Genomic DNA, 18,942 nt, shown 5'->3' with positions numbered 1-18,942 from the left:
CTCAGTGGGAAGTTGTTACTGACCCTGAAAAAGCAGAAGCACTTAGTAATTGGTCACATCCAAAGGTGGTGCAGTGGTTGGAGCACTGGATCTACAGGCAAGAAGACCTAAATGCAAAGGCTGCCTTGAATGCTCATTAGCAGGTTACTTAATCATTCGGCCTTCCTTTCAAAGGCAAAATAGGGATAATAGCAACAGTTACATTTTGAGAAAAATGAGAAAAAAAATATTTGTAAAGCACTTTATGAAGCTTAAAGTGTTATATAAATGCTGGTTATGATTACTGTTACCTGAATCCAGTTTTGGCACTGGTATTCTGAAAATTTGTGAAAGACTGTGCCAATAACAACTAGCCTGTCAATGACCCTGCCTATGGATATCCTGTCAGAAGAAAAAATAAGAAGAAGAGTGTTGCAGAAGTTCAGAAACACTGTTCTGGACAAAGGAAACAACAGAGACTTGATTCCTCAGTCTCCTTTGGAGATTGCCGAAATGAAAAATGTGATCAGATCTTCCAGAATCTAATTAACTGGCTCACAAACACACACACCTGTGTTGCCTTTGTTGATTCAAGGAAGCTTTTGCCAAGTAAGCACAGATGCCAGCCTGGAGAGCCCGGGGGCAGTTTTGTACAAGGAAAATGGTGACTACCAGGAACCAAGGCCATTTACCAGCTGGGAACTCATTAATAGTGAGACCTATTATATGTTATATTTTTGAGTTTGGGGCCTTCCAATAGGCTACCACTACAGAGATTAAGGCCGTTTTTGGGGAGCACTTTCTCGGGCTGGGTAGGCTGGAAACTGCTGCCCTATACTATGGGTACCAAGCTGAATGCTCCCAGCCAGAGGCAGAAGGATTGGCAGACAGCTGTCCTGGTCAACCACGAGTGTCATCAAATCCTTGAAATACCGTCAGTTCATGATAACTCTTTGGATGTGGCCAGCACATAGCAGAGCCGAAAAAGCACAGTGAATACAAATATCCCATAACCTAATTCTAAGCACCAGAAACCACAGAGATTACTAGAGAGGATCTGAAGGTGATGGGACTTGAAGGGAGACTTCTGACCTAGCAAAGGGCAGCAGTCTTGGGATTGCTTCAGAAACGTTTGTGGAATTAAACCACATAGCTTTGAGCCAACCCTCTATACCCAGGTATAAAAGGGATGACAGGTTGCAGGACAGTGATGGCCAAAAGGAAAAGCTACGAACGCCAGAGAACTAGACCTAGATGACCTAAGGTCTTCAAGCTATTCTTCTGAAAATAGCAGAAATGGGAATTTCTCATTGTCACACTGTCATGTCAAACAGTATGAGACTTCACATGAAGTACACTAAGGCAGTCAGTGCGTTTGAAAGTCCTATAGAATGTGGGCTGTTGCATGCCTTCAGGATCCTCTGCTCTAATTCATACTGGAATAGGAATTCTCTCTAGGACATACCCAGTATGTAGAATCCATCCAGTGTTTGTTGAAAGATTTCTAGTGAAGAGAAACCTGTTTCTTGGCCACTGTGTGAGGTGGCCACTCAGGGCGTTATTCTCCCTGCTCCCCCAGCTCCAGTTGAAATGACTTGCTAGTAATCCTGGAGTTAGGAAGTGCAAGGGTAAGTAAGTAAGCCCTGTCCAACGCTGGCTTCTCCTGACTCTAAGCCTAGCCTCCTTTCCTCTGATGCCCTACTGCCTTTGATGGTGGCTACTAAGTCAAATTAATAGGCCCCAAGTCCTCAGTCTTGACTGTCTAACCCAGCATCTCTACTGGGTTGGAAATTCTACATAAACTACTCAATTTGTCAGTACTTTACAAGGTATGTGGCACTTTTCTTAAAGCAATTCTGTAAATTCAAGGACTAGCAGAGAACTCTACTGCACTCATCTTGTACCATCTGTGGGAACTGGGTCAGGCTGTGCCAAAGCTGGGATTTGAACCCTAAGCTTGTCTCCTGACACCACATCCTGCACTCCTTGCTCCTTAGGTGCCATAAACCATAACAGTAATGAACTTCAAAACACTCTGAAATTCTAAGCAAAGGGAAGCATGAAAAGCTGAGAAATGCCATTTTTCTAGAAAGTATAATAATCTGTATATGTTTATCAAGAGTAAATGGGGGAGGGGGCAGCTGGGTAGCTCAGTGGATTGAGAGCCAGGCCTAGAGATGGGAGGTCCTAGGTTCAAATCTGGCCTCAGCCACTTTCTAGCTGGGTGACTCTGGGCAAGTCACTTGACCCTCAATGCCTAGCCCTTATCACTCTTCTGCCTTGGAACCAATATACAATATTGAGTTTAAGATGGAAGATAAGGGTTTTATTTAAAAAAAAAAAGTAAATGCTGGGGGCAGCTAGCTGACTCAGTGGATAGAGAGCCAGGCCTGGAGACGGGAGGTCCTGGGTTTAAATATGTCCTTAGATACTTTCTAGCAGTGTGACCCTGGGCAAGTCACTTAACCCCCATTGCCTAGCCCTGACCACTCTTCTGCCTTGGAACCAGTATACAGTATTGATTCTAAGAAAGAAAGTAAGGGTTAAAAAATTTAAAAAAGCGTAAGTACCTTCTCAAACACAACCACAAATCAATAATAGGTAGAAAACTACAGAAGCTAGAACACCAGATGTTATAGGTTAGGAAGCCTCTGGCAAGGAGAAAGGGTGCGGCCAACTCTTTTACCTTTGCCCAAGAAGCAGCTTTCATCTCCATCTCGGAGTTCCAAGGCTTCATAGATGCCAGTAGACGCTCCACTAGGTACAGAAGCTCGGAAGATACCTGGATGATAAGGAAAAGCACAGAACAGAGTAATGATTAAAGCCTTACGGTCAGCTAGTGTGGTCATCAAAGCCCCACACAGGTGGTTTTCTCTTCCACTCATAGAGCAACAGCATAAAGGATGGTGAGAGGACTCGAAGCCGTGCCCTATAATAAGCAACGGAAATAATTAGATATCTGGTCTAGAGAAGATTTAGGGAAAGGCAAGGTTTCAAGGCTTTGAAGGACTGACACACAGAGGAGGGAATGGAGGGTTCTTTGGAGTTCTGGAGGGCAGCACAAGTTTGAGAGGCAGATTTCATGGATTCCAAGACCTAGAAGGGACCTCAGAGATCCTCTGTTCCCACCAATCTGAACAAGAATTCCTCCTCCAATGTTACGATGGCCAAAGTAAGCTGGCTAAGGTCTGGAATCTGGTCTGGGCAAGAACTGGCTCAGGTCCAAGGACAAAATCGAATAAGGTCTGTGGCGGTTTAAGGGGAGCTTTGAGGTTCCTCACTCCTGCTTGGCTTCTAGTCTAAGGCTCTACTCTGTCAGAGCTGGTCTAGAAAAGAGACAAAGAAGAGACAGTCATCAGGAAGGGCAGCCATGGCTAAAGCTCGAAGAGAAGCAGATCCCAGACCCCAGTGCGATGTGTTTAGCATCCCCACGAAGCTGACTTTGGAAGAGAGAGGGGAAGAGGTGGGGCAATGCAATGCATTGCATGTGGATTACTAGAGAACAAGGATGTACAATAATTAAGGTGAGATATCCAGGAGGGTCCACTGAGTGACTTTTGGGAATGGAGAGGAGAATATAAAGTGAATATACTGTCTGGCCTTCAGCTGCTAATGGGAGGACTCAGGACTATAGATGCAAAATAATCCTATCTTCTATATGTTTTAACCAGAGCTTGTGGCCTGAATAAAGGACTCAAAACCAAATTCCGGTTTAAGTTACTCCATTACTTTGGGAATGGAGTGGGAAGTTGGGTAACAAAACGCTATAAACAGTAAGCGGCCAACTAGTCTCTGTTGGAAGCCCTCTAGTGAGAAATAACACATTATTTCCCCGGGCAGTCCATTCCCATTCCCCATCTGGGAAAGCTCTCATTGGTAGGAAGTGTGTTTGTCCTTACACCAAGCTGAACGCTGCCCCTTGTGGAGCTAGTTCTAAAACGCATCAGAGTCAAGCAGAACAAATCACTTTCCTCCCTTCCACATGCCAGCATTTCAAATATTTGACTTTAGTATCACAGTCCCCCCAGTTTTCTTCTCCTTTGGCTAAACATCCATAGGTCCCCTTAGCTGATACTCTAATTGTGGGTTCTATAGTTTTCTCATTACTCTGGCAATCCTCTTCCGGATGGGGTCCAATTTTTCTAAAATTTTCTTTTCTTTTTATTTTTAAACCCTTGCCCTCTCTCTTCAAATCAATGATAAGTATCAATGCTAAGGTAGAAGTGCAGTAAGAGCTAACCAATAGGGGGTTAAGTGACTTGCCCAGGGTCACATGGCTAAGAAGTATCTGATTTGAACCCAGGTCCTGGCTCTATTTATTGTGCCAGGTAGCTGCCTCTTAACAAGCACTTAATCACCTACTAACATTACTATTATTACTGCTTCTACTTGATAGTGCTTCAAAGTTGGTAGGCTTTATAGATGTTAAGGCACTTGATGCCAAGGACTGTGCCAAACACTGAAGATGTGTCTCTCAACATAAAAGAACATTAGGGTTTTTTTTGGATGCCATGTCACATTGCTAACTCACTTGGGCTTGATATAAGGACAAGGTGGGTGCTGCAGGCTAAAGATCACTGGGTTTAGAGTTGGAGGACCTGGCTCTGCTCCTTGTTGTTTGTGTGACCCCAACCAGGCAAGTCACTAAACTCTGTGGGCTTCTGTTTCTCCCACTGCAAATTGAAGGAATGGGCTGAATGATCTCTATATTAACTCTCAGCTGTAAATCTATGAACATCCGAATGGGATGATGCAGAATTTCCCAGGGAAGACTGGATGGCAACTGGTTGGGATGATTATAGAAGGGATTCCCATTCCTGTTCTTGGGCTGAAAAGTGAACAGACTGATAAAATAGTATCTAAAAAAGGGATTTGGCTTTCTGGATCACAGTTTGAAACATAGAAACGACATGTTCCTAGAAGGGAGTGGAATACACTTGAAGGCTGGTAAAAATATATTTGTGCAGAGTTGTATACATCTAATTTTAAAAAGGCTTCAAATGAAAAGGAATAGGGAGGGAGTTAAATTGCTTATAAAAACCCACTATAGAAGGAGATACAATGTAAGAAGAACAGCAACAGACACTTGGAAATTACAGGAGACAAAAATCTCAGAAGGGGGGCAGTTGGGTAGCTCAGTGGATTGAGAGCCAGGCTCAGAGATGGGAGGTCCTGGGTTTGAATCTGGCCTCAGACACTTCCCAGAAGTGTGACCCTGGGCAAGTCACTTGACCCCCATTGCCTAACCCTTGCCACTTTTCTGCCTTGTAACCAATTCACAGTATTGATTCTAAGACAGAAGGCAAGGGTTTAAAAAAAAAAATCTCAGAAGGAAGCCTTCAGGGGCAGCTAAGTGGCTCTGAAGCTAAAGTTAGGCCTGGAGATGGGAGTCCTGGGTTCAAATCTAGCCATAGACCCTTTCTAGCTGTGTGATCCTGGGCAAGTCACTTAACCCTCACTGCCTAGCCCTTACCATTCTTCTGCCTTGGAACTAATACAGAAGGTAAGGGTTTAAAACAAAACAAAACACCATGGCTCCAGTTGTTTATATACAAATATACAAAGTATAGGTCAGTGATGGTGAACTTTTTGGAACCTTTTAGGGACTTTGTGCCCTGCCCTCCCAGAATGTGTGCAGTGCCCTACCTCCCTGCATTGGGAGGTGGGAGCTGGGTTCCCAGCCAGTTGTCAGGCCGGGGACAGGGTGTGGAAAGGAGGGAGAACTGTCTTCTTCAGCCAAGGGGACCTGTGCCCCTACACCCAATTGCACTGGGGGTAGGAAGGTGAGGGAGCTGTATCTAAGCCTGTTTGGGAAGGTGGGGAAGCCTGGGCAGTGAGATGGCTCAGAGACCCAATGCCTCATCTCCTGTGTTGGCAGGGTGGGGTGGTGATGGGTATGCCCACAGAGAGGTCTCTGCATGCACATGTACCATAGGTTCACCATCACAAGTATAGGTGTTAAGTTAGGTGAACCATAAACCATGATAAATAGAGGCAAATTTGACTTCATAGGCATTACTGAGCTTTGGTAGGATGAGATCTATGACTTGCATTAGTTCTGAAAGTGGACACCTTATTCAAACGAAATAATATAGGTAAAAAGGAGTGAGGATAGAATAAATTAAAAGGATACATGGAGAAATCCAGTAATAAATGGGGAGGGTGGAATCTGGGGGAGATCATTTGGAAGGACTAGAGGCAAAGAGAAACAATAAACATCACAGTATATTTCAGACCACTTTGACAGAAGAAATACATGAGGAACTTAGGAAACTGATTGTAAACCTAGCATGGAGGGATGATATATTAAGTGGTGGTCCAGATTTCTGTTGCATGCTCTCTTTGACCACAGCAGGGCAGCTAATGATGACTTCTTTAATTACTTTAATGACAATTATCTTCAAAGAGTAGAGGAACCGAGAAAGGAAACTTCTATTTTGGATATGATTCTCACTAATGAGGAAAAACTGTTTCTTGGAGTAGAAATGATGGGAAACTTGGGAGGAAATGAACATTACATTTTGGGAACATGTGGTAGGGAAAACCTGGACATAAATCTGTCACACTCTCTAGATTTTGTGAGAACAGATTTTGAAGGGCTTGTAGAAAACAGGCATAGGAATCCATGGCTTAAAATCTATAGTGGATGTCAGTTTAGGTCTGGGAGAAATAGGAAGTTCTGAAGAGATGACATTCTGAAGATACAAAAGGGAAATAATTCCAATGAGGAGGGAAAAGAGTTGTTTAGAGGGACAAATGTGAATATACAAGAGGGGAAATTCTTGTTCAAGTATGGGTTTGACTAGATGGCCTCTGAGTTCCTTTCCAAATATAGAGTCTATGAGTTGTATATGACCTAACCTATTATAAGGAAAAAGAAACCGAATGGGGAACATAACAACATTGTCCCACCTCAGATTGTTGTGAGGATCCAACAAGATAATATTTGTAAAATGCTGAGCACAGGTATTGGCACACAGAAAGTGCTTAATAAATGCAGGTTTTCTTCCTTTCACCCAGGCTTTGCTTGGATACTTTCATGACCATAAACTAACAAAGCAGTGGCCTGGCTTTGTGGTTTCTTCCTCTGTTATATTCACATTTATGATATATGCTCTTGGGAAAAGAGCTTGGGTTTACTTTATATTTTGAAAATTCTAATTAGAGAACAATTGTTTTCTTCTTTGATTTACACCAAAAAGACTTTGTTAGTGAAGGCAACACTTGGCAATGGCAACTCCCTCTCCAGACAGAAAGCATGGAGACTCCTCCACTTGCCTGGGGACAATGAGAGCCACAGTCACATAGCAATGGCCAACATAATTAATAGAATTAAAGGAGGAAGACTTTATAGATATCATTCCTGCATGAGTCTAACCCAATTTTAAAAAAATTTCTGTCCCCTCTTACTTCTATATTTAGATCTCTCAGTTTATTAAAAAAGAATTCCATATATTTCTGATAGGCAAGTTTCACACTCTGACCAACAGCAGAGCCTCACATGATGAAAGGAAGTTCCCAACTCCCCCAGAGAAGGGATATAAAGCATGTACGCAAAAGGAATTACTCTTTGAGAGTACCTCATTTAGGAAGCAATCATATAAAGGACTGGAAGAATACACACTCTCAACGTCAGGACTCTTTCTTGGTAAGCAGGAGAGAAAGGGAGGAAGAAGAAAGGGAGGCTAATAGAATCTCAAAGTTGGAAAGACATTTAGTCCATCCCCACCATCTGATTCATGAATTCCCTCTATATCATCTCTGACAGGCTAACGGGTTTTACTAGCCAAGTTAGAATTCACAGTGGGACAGCTTCGGTTCTCCCCAGGAAGCAGAATACTCAATATCACTAGTATCATTCAGGTTGGAGACCATTTCATTTAATTTTTTATTGTATAAAACAGTCAGTTCATGAGGCTGCTATAAACTAAGACACAGGGGATTACAAAAAAGGAGAAATCTCTTCAAATTAACAAAAGGGGTATCTTTAAGAATCCCCCACCCCATTGTTTATCAGAAACAACACAAATACCTCCTCTCCTGCTTCGTGAAAAGAATGGTAGTAGGCATACACGGTTTCCAGAGGAGTTGTTTTGTCTTATCTGTATGTCCTTATCCACTGGTTACAAAGGGATCAGATCTACTCTAAGTCTTCACACTGAACCAAAGGGAATCTCGGTTTCTCAAAGGCTACACCAGCTGTTCAAAGTATAAACAAGCTGGGAAGGCTTTGAGTCAGGGCCAGAAGCAGATAGACAAAGCACACAGAAGGTGAGAAGCTTCTTGCCACAAGGACAGTATGGAGTAATTGAATTTTTGGGGGCACAGCAACTCATGAATACCATCTACTATGGATTATGATCTGCCTCAGTGAAGGGGGTATTCATGCCAATAAAATCAGATCTAAGAAAAGATAGAAGTGAATATATACTACACATTTGGTCTTGTACTCACCCAGGCTTTTCCTTCTTTCCTGCTTGTCAGATAAAGCACACTCCAGCTGGCATTCTCACAACTTCTGTCCACATCTAGCTACTTTGAATAAAAGGGTTTCTCCACAGTTTCCAGAACACTTGCTTGTTTGATCACTGGGGAACACCAGGTTATCTACCAACCAAGCAAATGAAGGTCCCCACTGGGCAGCAAATAAATGGATTTGCATCCTGGAGACATTTTTTAGATAGGAGATCTTGATTTGATCTTTCCTCCTCACCTCCTTGTCCTTAGGAGTCATCCTGTGCCAAATTTAACATACCTGGAAGAGGGCCTGGGGATCAGGAAGGCAAAGGGGGCATGCACCTTTATGAGTGTGGAGATCAACCTCAACTGTGGGGTTTCCACGAGAGTCGAAGATCTCCCTGGCATGGATCTTGAGAATAGACATGGTGAGATTCTGTGAGGAATAAGGATAAATGTTTTAGAATATGCCAGCTGCATTTATTCATTTGTCCAACAAATATCTGAGTGTTTACTGTAATTAAGGCATTATGTGAGGCACTATAGGGGTTACAAATTTATTTAAGATATAGTTCCTATTTACTATAAAAGAGTATAGAGGAAACAAAACACATACACAAGTATCTCGGATATGGGGCTGGCTAAGGTGAATCCACGAGTAAGACAAACCAAGGACTATACAGAATACCCACTTATTATCTTCCCCTAGCTGTTTCACAGGAATCTCAATTTTATCTTCAAAACCCAACTCATAATTAACTTTTGGCCTAAACCCACCCCTCCCCCAACTTCTCTTGTTAAGGGTCAAGAAGTCAGTCAGTCAACTATCAATGTCCTAAGGATGCAAAAAAAGGCAAAAGTCAGTCCCTCTCCTCAAGAAGTTCACAATCTAATGGGGGGGGGGGGGGAGACAACATGTAATCAACTATGGACAAATAAATTACATACCAGATAAAGAGAAGTTCAGAAGGCTCTACCACAGGTGGGGCACAAATAGTCCATTAAAACATCTGGGATAGAGCCGTCTCTAGATTTGTGCACCTCACACTTCCTTCTTGCTTCTGGGATGCTTTGCTCATGGAGCACAGTGTCTTTTTGGATTCAAGCATGCCATGAAGGATAGTCCTGTGCCACAGTCTTCTACGGTTCACAATCCCTACCAAAGTTCTTCAGAGAGACATTGAGCATTTCCTTGTGTTGCTTCTTTTGACCTCTGTATGAGTGCCTGCCTTAGTTCTCCATAAAATAGTCTTTTAGATAAACATATGTTTGGCATTTGGGCTACATGACCAGCTCATCAGAGTCTCTGAAGTAGAGACTGAATGCTTGGCAGTTCAGCTTAAAATAGGACCTCAAGTGTATGCTACGTTATCCTGCCAGGTAATCTTCAGGGTCTTCCTAAGCTAATTCAAATGGGAACGATCCAATTTCCTGGCACGGTATTAGTATATAGTGTCCTGTTATATTAGTATATCCTTTCATAGGCATATAACAATGAGGTTAACACAACAGCTCTGTAGTCTTTCAATTTGGTAGGCAGCCTAAAACTTCTTTCTCACACTTTTCTTTGGGAGCTTTCCATATGCTGAGCTAGTTCTGGCAATGTGTTCATCAACCTCATCATCTATGTAGATATCCCTGGAAAGTTACTGCCAAGATAAGAGAGCTTATCTCTCGCATTCAAAATTTCTCCATTTACTGTAACCAATGGTTCCATTTATGGATGGTACAGTGTTAGCTGGTGAAGAATCTCTCTTTTCTTGGTGTTGATTGTCAGGCCAAAATTAGTACAAGCAGCAGAGAACCAATCTGCTTCATCTCAGCTTCAGAGGTGAATTGAGTACTTATTCATCTGTGAGTCAACAGTCTTGAGCCAACTCTCCCACCATTTTAGTCTTGGCTTGCAGTCTTTTCAAGTTAAATAGTTTATCATTAGTGTAGTAAGTTGAGCTTGATGCCATTTTCATCCTCATTGAGGTATCTGACAAGATTTCAGAAAACAGAATGATAAAAAGAATGGGAGCAAGCACACAGCCCTACTTCATTGCATTAATGAGTGGGAAAATGTAAGAGCATTGTCCTTCATCTAGAACTCATGAAAGTATGCCATTGTGAAACTGGTTTACAATCCTGATGAACTTCCTGGCAAATCAAATTTTGTCATGAACTTCCACAAGCCCTCATCACTAATAGTATCAGAGGCCTTGGTCAGATGCATGAATGTTGTATACAGACCTCTGTTTTGTTCTTGGCATATCACCTGGAGGGGTCAGGAAGTAAACACCATGCCGGCCATTCCTACAGCCTTTTTGAAGTCACACTGGTTCTCAAGTATAGATGACCACCTTCCAGGCAAAGGATTTGCTAATTAAGGAGGACTCTGGCAAAAAAAAACTTGCCAACAGTGAAAGAGAGATCCTCCTGTGATTGTTACAGGATAGCCTGTTTCCTTTTCCTTTCTAGAGATGGATAATAGAGGCAAATTTGATTTCCTGAGGAATAAGGCCTCATGCTATATAAACCAGATTTTAATCAGCATTTGTATGAGCAGGGGATTGCCTGCCTTGTAGATCTCTGCTGGGATGGAATTAGTGCCAGGAGCTTTTCCACATATAAGCAGCCTAATGGCATTCAAATCCTCTTCTTCATTTGGAAGTTCAGTTAGAGAGGGATTGTCTTAAAGTTGAGGTGTATGGTCAATGGCTTCAGTTTGTTGAGAATGCCATGGAAGCCCACTCTCCAGGTTCATGTCCTTATCACCAACTAGTTAGTGTAGCTCTATCATCACTGAGTATCTGAGATGCACCAGAGAAGCATTTTGGACTGTTGCTACTGGTGTAAAACAGAATCTCATCTGCCTTCTTACTGAGTTAAGAATCCTTTATCTCTTTAAGATTCACTTGAACTTTATTTTTGATAGAGTTAAACACTGCCTTCTTAGAGATAGCCAAATTGTCCTGTCCGCAAACCTCGTCGAGTTCTCATTTTTCATTTAACAGCTGTTGAACTTTCCCATCTCATCAAATCAATCCTGATGTTTGTGAGTATTCGGAAAGTCTCTGGAAGTGGCTCATTCCTTTTTCTGTGCCACTGTTGCCAACTGTATTTTGGCTTAGCTTTTCTTTCAAGTCAGCGACAAACTATTCACACATAGAGAAGTACTCTAAATTGCTGACCTTAAATCTTCTGAAAAGGGCTCAGTAAGCCCTTTCACCAGAGGTGCTTAGTCCTCTCTGAACATCCCATATATCCCACTTGTAGAAGACATAGCAAGGCTGATATCATTGGATTGTAGGGGACATGGGAAAAAGTGATTTAAGTTGTAAGAAGACGGGAAAGGTAGGTAGGGGCCAAGTAGAGAGTACCCCATTCTTCAGTCATCCGGGATCAAAACTTGGGAGTAATCTTCAATTCCTCCCTCCAACCTATTCAATATCCAAACCTCATCTCTTCCAACACAGCCAATCACTTGATAATAAGCCTGGTCAGTTTCTCCAACTCAACATCACCTTCTCTTTACCTCTACATTCACTCATTGGTTCTTGCCTATGAGGTTTTGTAATTTTACTGTTTCATAATTGATCTCTTTGTACCTAGTTTTTCCTACCTCCAAGCTACACGGCTGTCAAACTGGAAACCCTAAAGTACAAGTCTGAAGAGGTCACCCTTCTGTTCAGTAGATGCCAATCACTTCCCAATACTTCTGGGATTAAATACAAACTCCTCTCTTGGACACTGAAAGCCTCTCACAAGCTGGCTCCAAACTACTGCCAGCCTCATTATGCATTCCTCCCCTTCACCCTAAGATCCTGTTAGACTTCTGTAGGTGTTTCTCTTTCAAAATAGTCTATATCCTGTTTCTGCTTTTGAGCAGGTCATTCTGGTAGGCCCAGAATGAATGAACATTTACTAAGCAGTCTGGGTAGGTTAAGCTATGCTAAGTACTGGGCATGTTAGCAGAAGCAAGAAAGACAGTGCCTGAGCTTAAGAGGCTTCTATTCAAATAAACCAGTCATGGTGGGGAAGAAGTGCTGTGGTCAAGGAAGTCACAGAGAATAGTGAACATAAGGCATTTGATTGAGATACCCTTGCAAGGAATGATAGTGTTGATTTGATTACAGTGATAACTTGGTATTCATTGATGTTGATTAACCTTGGTTTTGTCTCAATTCTTGTGACCTTGCCACTAATTTTGTGAAAACAAAGGAACACCCAGGGGTTCTCTTGCTCAGTGTGGCATTGTTTCTCCTCCTGTGAGCATTACCCTGTGTGTCAAGCCAAACAATGCCATTGTTTTCAAGTGTTTTTGTATTTTTTTATTGATTGTGAGTGCTAAATCTACAATTACATACTGCATATACAGTATTCGGTTTAATGTGTTTATTTTGCATTTTTCCGTTTCAAAATGTATATGACGCATGTAAGATAAAAATCACATGTGCTCAAATCTCATTGTCCCTGTTAAGTGTTTCCCTTGCTAATAACCCTTTCCTTTTAGCTCTATCATGGAACCAAAGAAAGTTTCCAGATAGTGCCTTGATACCCAAGGTCCTTATGGAGGGGGATTCCCCTTCCAAACAGTAACCTCTCTCTCCCCTTCTCACAGTCTTCCATATGCCAAGAAGACTCTTCAGAAAGGTAAATACCATGTTAAATGTTCATTTATTCTTTACATTAGTCTTTTATATTCATTTCTTATTGTTTTTAGTATTAAACACTATATTTATTATCTATAAAATGTGTTTTTGGTATGTATTTTGGAGTGTCTAGAATGAATTAATTGTACTCATATGCAAATAATTGCCTCTATTTTCATTGGTTTTGGATTTCTCTGATTGTTTTCAGATGAATTATCAACGAAGACTGAGGTATCATTGTAATTTCCTAGAGTTTTTCAGGAAACAAAGGTCTATCTTTTCAATATCAAAATTCTACCAGTTATATCAAGCCCTAGAACAAATACAAGGAGGAGAAATTGAACCAGTCAGTTTCGGAGTGAGGAAGACTTGGGTTCAAGTATGCCTGAGAAATATTGGGTGACCCTAGCAAATCATAGAACTTCTTGGTGCCTCAAGATGCCAATTTGCATTGGTAGAAGTTTTCTTTCCAGGAATTCTTTATACTAATAAAATTAAAGGTCCAGTCTGAAAGCAAACTCTATCAATGTTTGGTCCATGTCTTTCAGTATTTTCTTTCTTTTTTTTTGAACCCTTACCTTCCATCTTGAAGTCAATAATATGTATTGGTTCCAAGGCAGAAGAGTGTTAAGGGCTAGGCAATGGGGGTTAAGTGACTTGCCCAAGGTCACACAGTTGGGAAGTATCTGAGGCCATATTTGAACCTAGGACCTCCCATCTCTAGGCCTGGCTCTCAATCCACTGAGTTACCCAGCTGCCCCCTTTCAGTATCTTTTCCATAGCACAATGGAAAGGTGGGTTTGAGCAGGCTGCAACAACCAATGAGGAACTTTGATGAACAGGAATAAAAGATGTCATCACAGACTACAGGTTGAAGGTGAGGGATTACAGGTGAATAGTTCACTTATATCCTCTCAATATCAGATTAAGGTCTCCAAAATGTTGAGTTGACCATGTGGCAAAGTGACCGGAGTTCTTGGTCAGATATTGCCCAGAGAAGTAATGATAGGGTTGAGATCTACATTATTTAAAAAACATCTTAATTAATGAAGTTACAGATCCATTTGGGTATCTGAGTATATTTCAGCACCTAGCACAGTGGCTTGAGCATGGTAGGAATTTAATAGATGCTTGTTCATTAGATAATCCTGTATTTATTTAAAATAATACGTGTTATCTCTCCCAACCCCAGTAGAATATAAATTCCTTGATGGCAAAGGGAAGTGTCTGAGACCAAATTTGAACCCAGGACCTCCCATCTCTAGGCCTGGCTCTTAATCCACTGAGCTACCCAGCTGACCCCTTTATTTATCTTTTATACCTAGAACATGATAAGTTTTTAACAAATGATTGTTGATTAACTGAGAACAGAGAGGGGCAGCTAGGTGGTTCAGTGGATAGAGAGCCAGGCCTCAAGAAGGTCCTGGGTCCAAATCTGACCTCAGATACTTTCTAGCTATGTGACTCAGGGCAAGTCACTTAACTCCAACTGCCTAGCCCTTACTGCTCTTTGGCCTTGGGGGAAAAATATCAAGTATTAATTCCAAGACAGAAGGCAATGATTAAAAAAAAGAGAGAGAACAGAGAGAAGGATAATTTCCTGTAAAGGTGATTAGGGAAGACACCAAGGTATAGGTAGCATTTAAATAACTTGAAGGATCTAGGATTTCAATAGGTAAAGATGAGAGAGGACAGCATTCCAAATACAAATGGAGGAAAATTTGATATATTTGTGAATGGACAAATAGATTATCTTATTTGTAATATCCAGTTCTTTGAAGGGAAAAGTGGGAGATTAGGTCATCCCTTTGGAGTAAAAACATTCTACTTAAAATGAAATCCTTAAAGCAATAACAATAGTAGACATAAAGCTAACTTTGGAATTAGAGAAACTGGGTTTGAATCCTAGCCCTCTCATTTCTAATTGATATGTGGGTAAATCACTTTACTGGGTCTCAGTATTCTCATCTATAAAATGAGGTGTTTAGAGTAAATCTTGCCCATTGTCTCTTCGACCTCTGAATCTACAAATACGTGATTTTTTAAACATTCTGGCTTCAGTTTCTTTGGGAAAGAATTTGGGCTTAGACTCAGGACCCCTAACCTACCTTCCAATTCCAAATCAAATGAGATAAAAATGTAAAGTGCTTTGTAAACTGTGAAAGGGAATTTAAAATTCCCTTTGTTTAATTTAACTTGGATTAAATCAATCAAGAACTTGGAGTGCCCCTCCTTTCACACTTGGTCAGTCAGACACTTGAAGATCCTTTTACAAGAAAGTTCTAACCCTCAAGAGACAGGAAGTGGATCCCATAAGCACTGCGCCCTGGAAGTGCCAAGCAAATTAAGAAACTATGATTGGTTCCTGAGATGTGATAGACCAGCCCACAGTGAAAGGAAGTAGACACCAGAGAGACAGGAAGTGAAATGGGAAAAGGGCTTATAAAAGGCAAGACTGAAGAGCTGAGCATGCACTCTTCATTGGATTCATTCTGGGTTGGAAATTCTGCGTTGGTCCATTCAGCATTGGACGTTCTTGCTAAAAGAGGGATTCTGCATTGATGGCTGGAGGAGTTTGTATTCAGTGACTCACTGACTTTTCAGCTTTTCTCCTGTCGTTGATGCGACACTCTCGTCCATGAGACTCTCTTTGGCAGCATCAGACTCTATTTTGGTTGGTTAGACACTTCTCATAGGCTGGTGATATTCAGAGGTCTGGAGGCACTTGGATCTGGACTTAGGGTATTTAGTTAGGCAATATTTTCTACCTCCTTCCTACATTTCTCTCTTTATTATTTCTACTTTTGCTGTAATAAAGCTACTAAAAGCTACTAACACACTTATAGTTTAATTTTTAATTATTTTAAATGGCGACTACAACTTTTTATAACTCTTAATTTGACCTAAACAAATTTTAACTATTATAATTTTGACAACACCCATTTTTTAACTCTTCTAAAACCTTAACAATGTTTTATAAATATGAGTTATTATTACTGGGAGGCAGCATGGCTTGTTGGATCAAGAGCTATCTTCTAAGTCAAGTCAACATGGGTTCAAGGCTGATCTCTGATACATACTGGCTATGATCTGGGGGGAAGACACTTAACCTCAGTTCTCCAGACCAATGGTGTCAAACTCAAATAGAAAAAGATCTCTATGCGTTACACATTGACTTAAAATCCACAAATTAACATTACCTATGTTTTCCATTTTTGTTTATTTTGTTTAACATTTTCTAATTACATTTTTTCTAAAACTTGTACTTTCAGTCTTAGTAACAACTCTAAAATGTAAAGGCAAAGGGTAGACTAAACAGTTAAGTGACTTGCCTCAGGTCACACAGCTAGGAAACATCTTGAGCCCAGGTTTGAACCCAGATCCTCTTGACTCCAGGGCTGGTACTTCATTTGCTGTGCTTCCTAGCTGCCCCCTAATTACATTAAAATTTTTTTTATTTAATTGATTTAGCCTAATTATATTTTAATCTGCTTCTAGAACCTTGAGTTTTGACTTCTCTATTCTAGCAAACACTCTCTGACTAAGTTTTAGGTGCCAACTTGCAAGGGAGAAGATCTCTTCTACCAGTGAAACCCACAGGTTTCCCTGTCCTGGAAGAAACTACAAAGTTCAAATTCTACTGGGTCATAGAAATGGGAGGATGTTGGAGGCCAACAGAATCATGTGGAAAGGATGCTGGGTCTGGAATTGGAAGACTAGTGTCTGAATCCTGGCTCTGCCCTTTGCAAGTTGTTCCCTACTCTGATCTTTCAGATCCCTTATCTGTAAAATAAGGAGGTTGGAAGAGATGAATGCCAAGATTGGAATGCAACCTCAGACAATTCCCATTTCTTTTCTGGACTTCGCTGCCTTCTCTGTAAAACATGGAGGTTGGGCTGGATGAACTCTGAGGTTGTTGGGTAACTCTGGGCAATTCACATCCTTTTCTGTAAAATGTGGAGGTTGAACCAGATGGAATTTTTGAGATTGCTAGGTGATTATGGGTAAATCATACAGGGCCCAAAGGCCCTGGTTACCGTGTCTGTAAAAGGAGAATGTTGGGCCATAAGGTCTCTTTGGCCCCTTTCTGACCTAATATTTGTTATCGGTCTACATCAGCTATGAAGTCCTTTGTAGCACTCCTACAATGGGCATACTCTGTATGGGCCTGGGTATTGTGGAGGCGGGCTTTCTGTTTAGACTGGAAGCTCCCTGAGGACGGATGGTTTTAGTTTTTTTGTTTTGCTTTGCACGCCTAGCGCCTGGCACACAGTTGATGCTTAATAAAGGCTTGCCTCTGGCTGAAGCCGCCTTCCTTACCTGGTCTTGAGGCTTCTTCGGCTTCACACAAAGGAAAGGGGCTGTGGATAGGGTTGACAGTAACCGGAAGCATTAACTACTGAGTCATTCTCCCAAAACTTTCTCTCTCTCCCCAAAACCAGACCCAGCCAGCCCCTTTCTCTCGCCATCCTTCCTGAATAACGCCTCCTGCCCGCAAGCTCCTCCCTCTCCCTCTCCTTTCTCCCTCCCACTGCCCTACTCGTCCTCTTCATTTCCGGTCTAGGATTTGGGGGAGGTGCGGCGCCTTTTAAAACACCGCCCCCAACGCCTATTTGCCAGTCCTACGGCACCACCCTCTGCGTCCTCCCTCCCCATTGGCGGAAGAGGTCCTCTTGCCCCGCCTCCTAAGTGAACGGGCCTTTTGGTTCACGTACTCGGGGATTGACTGGCCTTCCTGGGGTTAAATGTTGTTTTGGTCCAAAAGTTCTCCTACGAGACCCCAGCCCTCTTCCCTCTACCCTACTTCCCGCCCCCACCCCCCCACCCCCCACCCCCCCAGCCCCGGCCCCGGCCCCTGCCCCTGCCCCACTGGCCTGCCCTCTTTGCCCTCCCCTCAGCTACCCCTCCCGCGGCCCCGATTTCCGTTCAACCGGTTCGGGGCCGCGCGCTAGTAGGGAGGAGGAGGGGCGGTGGCTAAGACGCATGCGCTCCGCATCCCTCCTGGGGCGGGGCTGTGGGTTTTGATGGAGAATTTGTCCCACTTTGGCTCCCAGCCAGGGCTAGGTAGACTGTAAACGTGTATTTAGCGCCTACTATGGGCTAAGCCCCAGAAATAGAAAGAAAAGCAAAAGACAGCTCCTGCTTTCTAGGAACTCACTGTGACAACATGCAAACCCTTTGTACAAACAAAATTTGGAGAGGATAAATGGGAAATTCTCAAAAGAAGGAAGGCACTATAATTAAAAGGGATTGACAGAATATGATAGTAAAGGAAAATAATAAATGTTGGAGGGGATGTGGCAAAATTGGAACACTAATGCATTGCTGGTGGAGTTGTGAAGTGACCCAACCATTCTGGAAGGCAATTTGGAATTATGCTCAAAGGGCTTTAAAAGAATGCATATCCTTTAGTCCAGCAATACCATTACTAGGTTTGTAACCCAAGGAGATAAAAAAGAGGAAAGGATCTGTCTGTACAAAAATATTTATAGCTACGCTTTTTGTGGTGGAAAAAAATCGAAAAATGAGGGGATGTCCCTCATTTGGGGAATGGCTGAATAAATTGTGGTCTATAATGGTGATGAAATACTATTGTGCTGTAAGGAATGGTGAATTGCTTGATTTCTATAAGAACTGGAAGGACCTACACAAAATGATTCCGTGTGAAATGAGCAGAACCAGGAGAACATTATATACAGAAACTGTAACATTGTGGAACAATCAAATGTAATAGACTTTGCTACTAATTCAGTGCTTCAGGACAATCCTGAGGGTCTTATGAGAAAGAATGCTATCCACATCTAGAGAAAGAACTATGGGAGTAGAAATGCAGAAGAAAAACATATGACTTATCATTTGTTTATATGGC

The 18,942-nt window shown here is 42.0% G+C and overlaps 1 protein-coding gene across 3 annotated transcripts in view; it reads right to left on the bottom strand.

Moving 5' to 3' along the window:
- LOC100010766 (alpha-enolase-like) overlaps positions 1-17,907 on the bottom strand; it is a 38,223-nt gene extending 20,316 nt beyond the window's left edge. The window contains exons 1-4 of one of the 3 annotated variants that reach the window (XM_001364130.3): positions 17,789-17,907; positions 17,394-17,434; positions 8,779-8,872; positions 2,666-2,761 (exon numbers count right to left, since the gene is read on the bottom strand). In XM_001364130.3, coding sequence (XP_001364167.1) covers positions 2,666-2,761; positions 8,779-8,863 — 181 coding nt within the window. In that variant the 5' untranslated portion in view covers positions 8,864-8,872; positions 17,394-17,434; positions 17,789-17,907. Of the gene's footprint in view, positions 1-2,665; positions 2,762-8,433; positions 8,705-8,778; positions 8,873-17,393; positions 17,435-17,772 lie in introns of those variants that run through there. The other 2 variants (XM_056795831.1, XM_007493034.3) reach the window with 2 other exon arrangements.
- Positions 17,908-18,942: the final 1,035 nt, after the last annotated feature.

Source organism: Monodelphis domestica, chromosome 4 (assembly GCF_027887165.1).
Source record: "Monodelphis domestica isolate mMonDom1 chromosome 4, mMonDom1.pri, whole genome shotgun sequence".
Classification (NCBI taxonomy): Eukaryota; Metazoa; Chordata; class Mammalia; order Didelphimorphia; family Didelphidae; genus Monodelphis; species Monodelphis domestica.
Note: the sequence above shows the minus strand (reverse complement) of the source record. Positions and strands in the feature narration are given on the sequence as shown.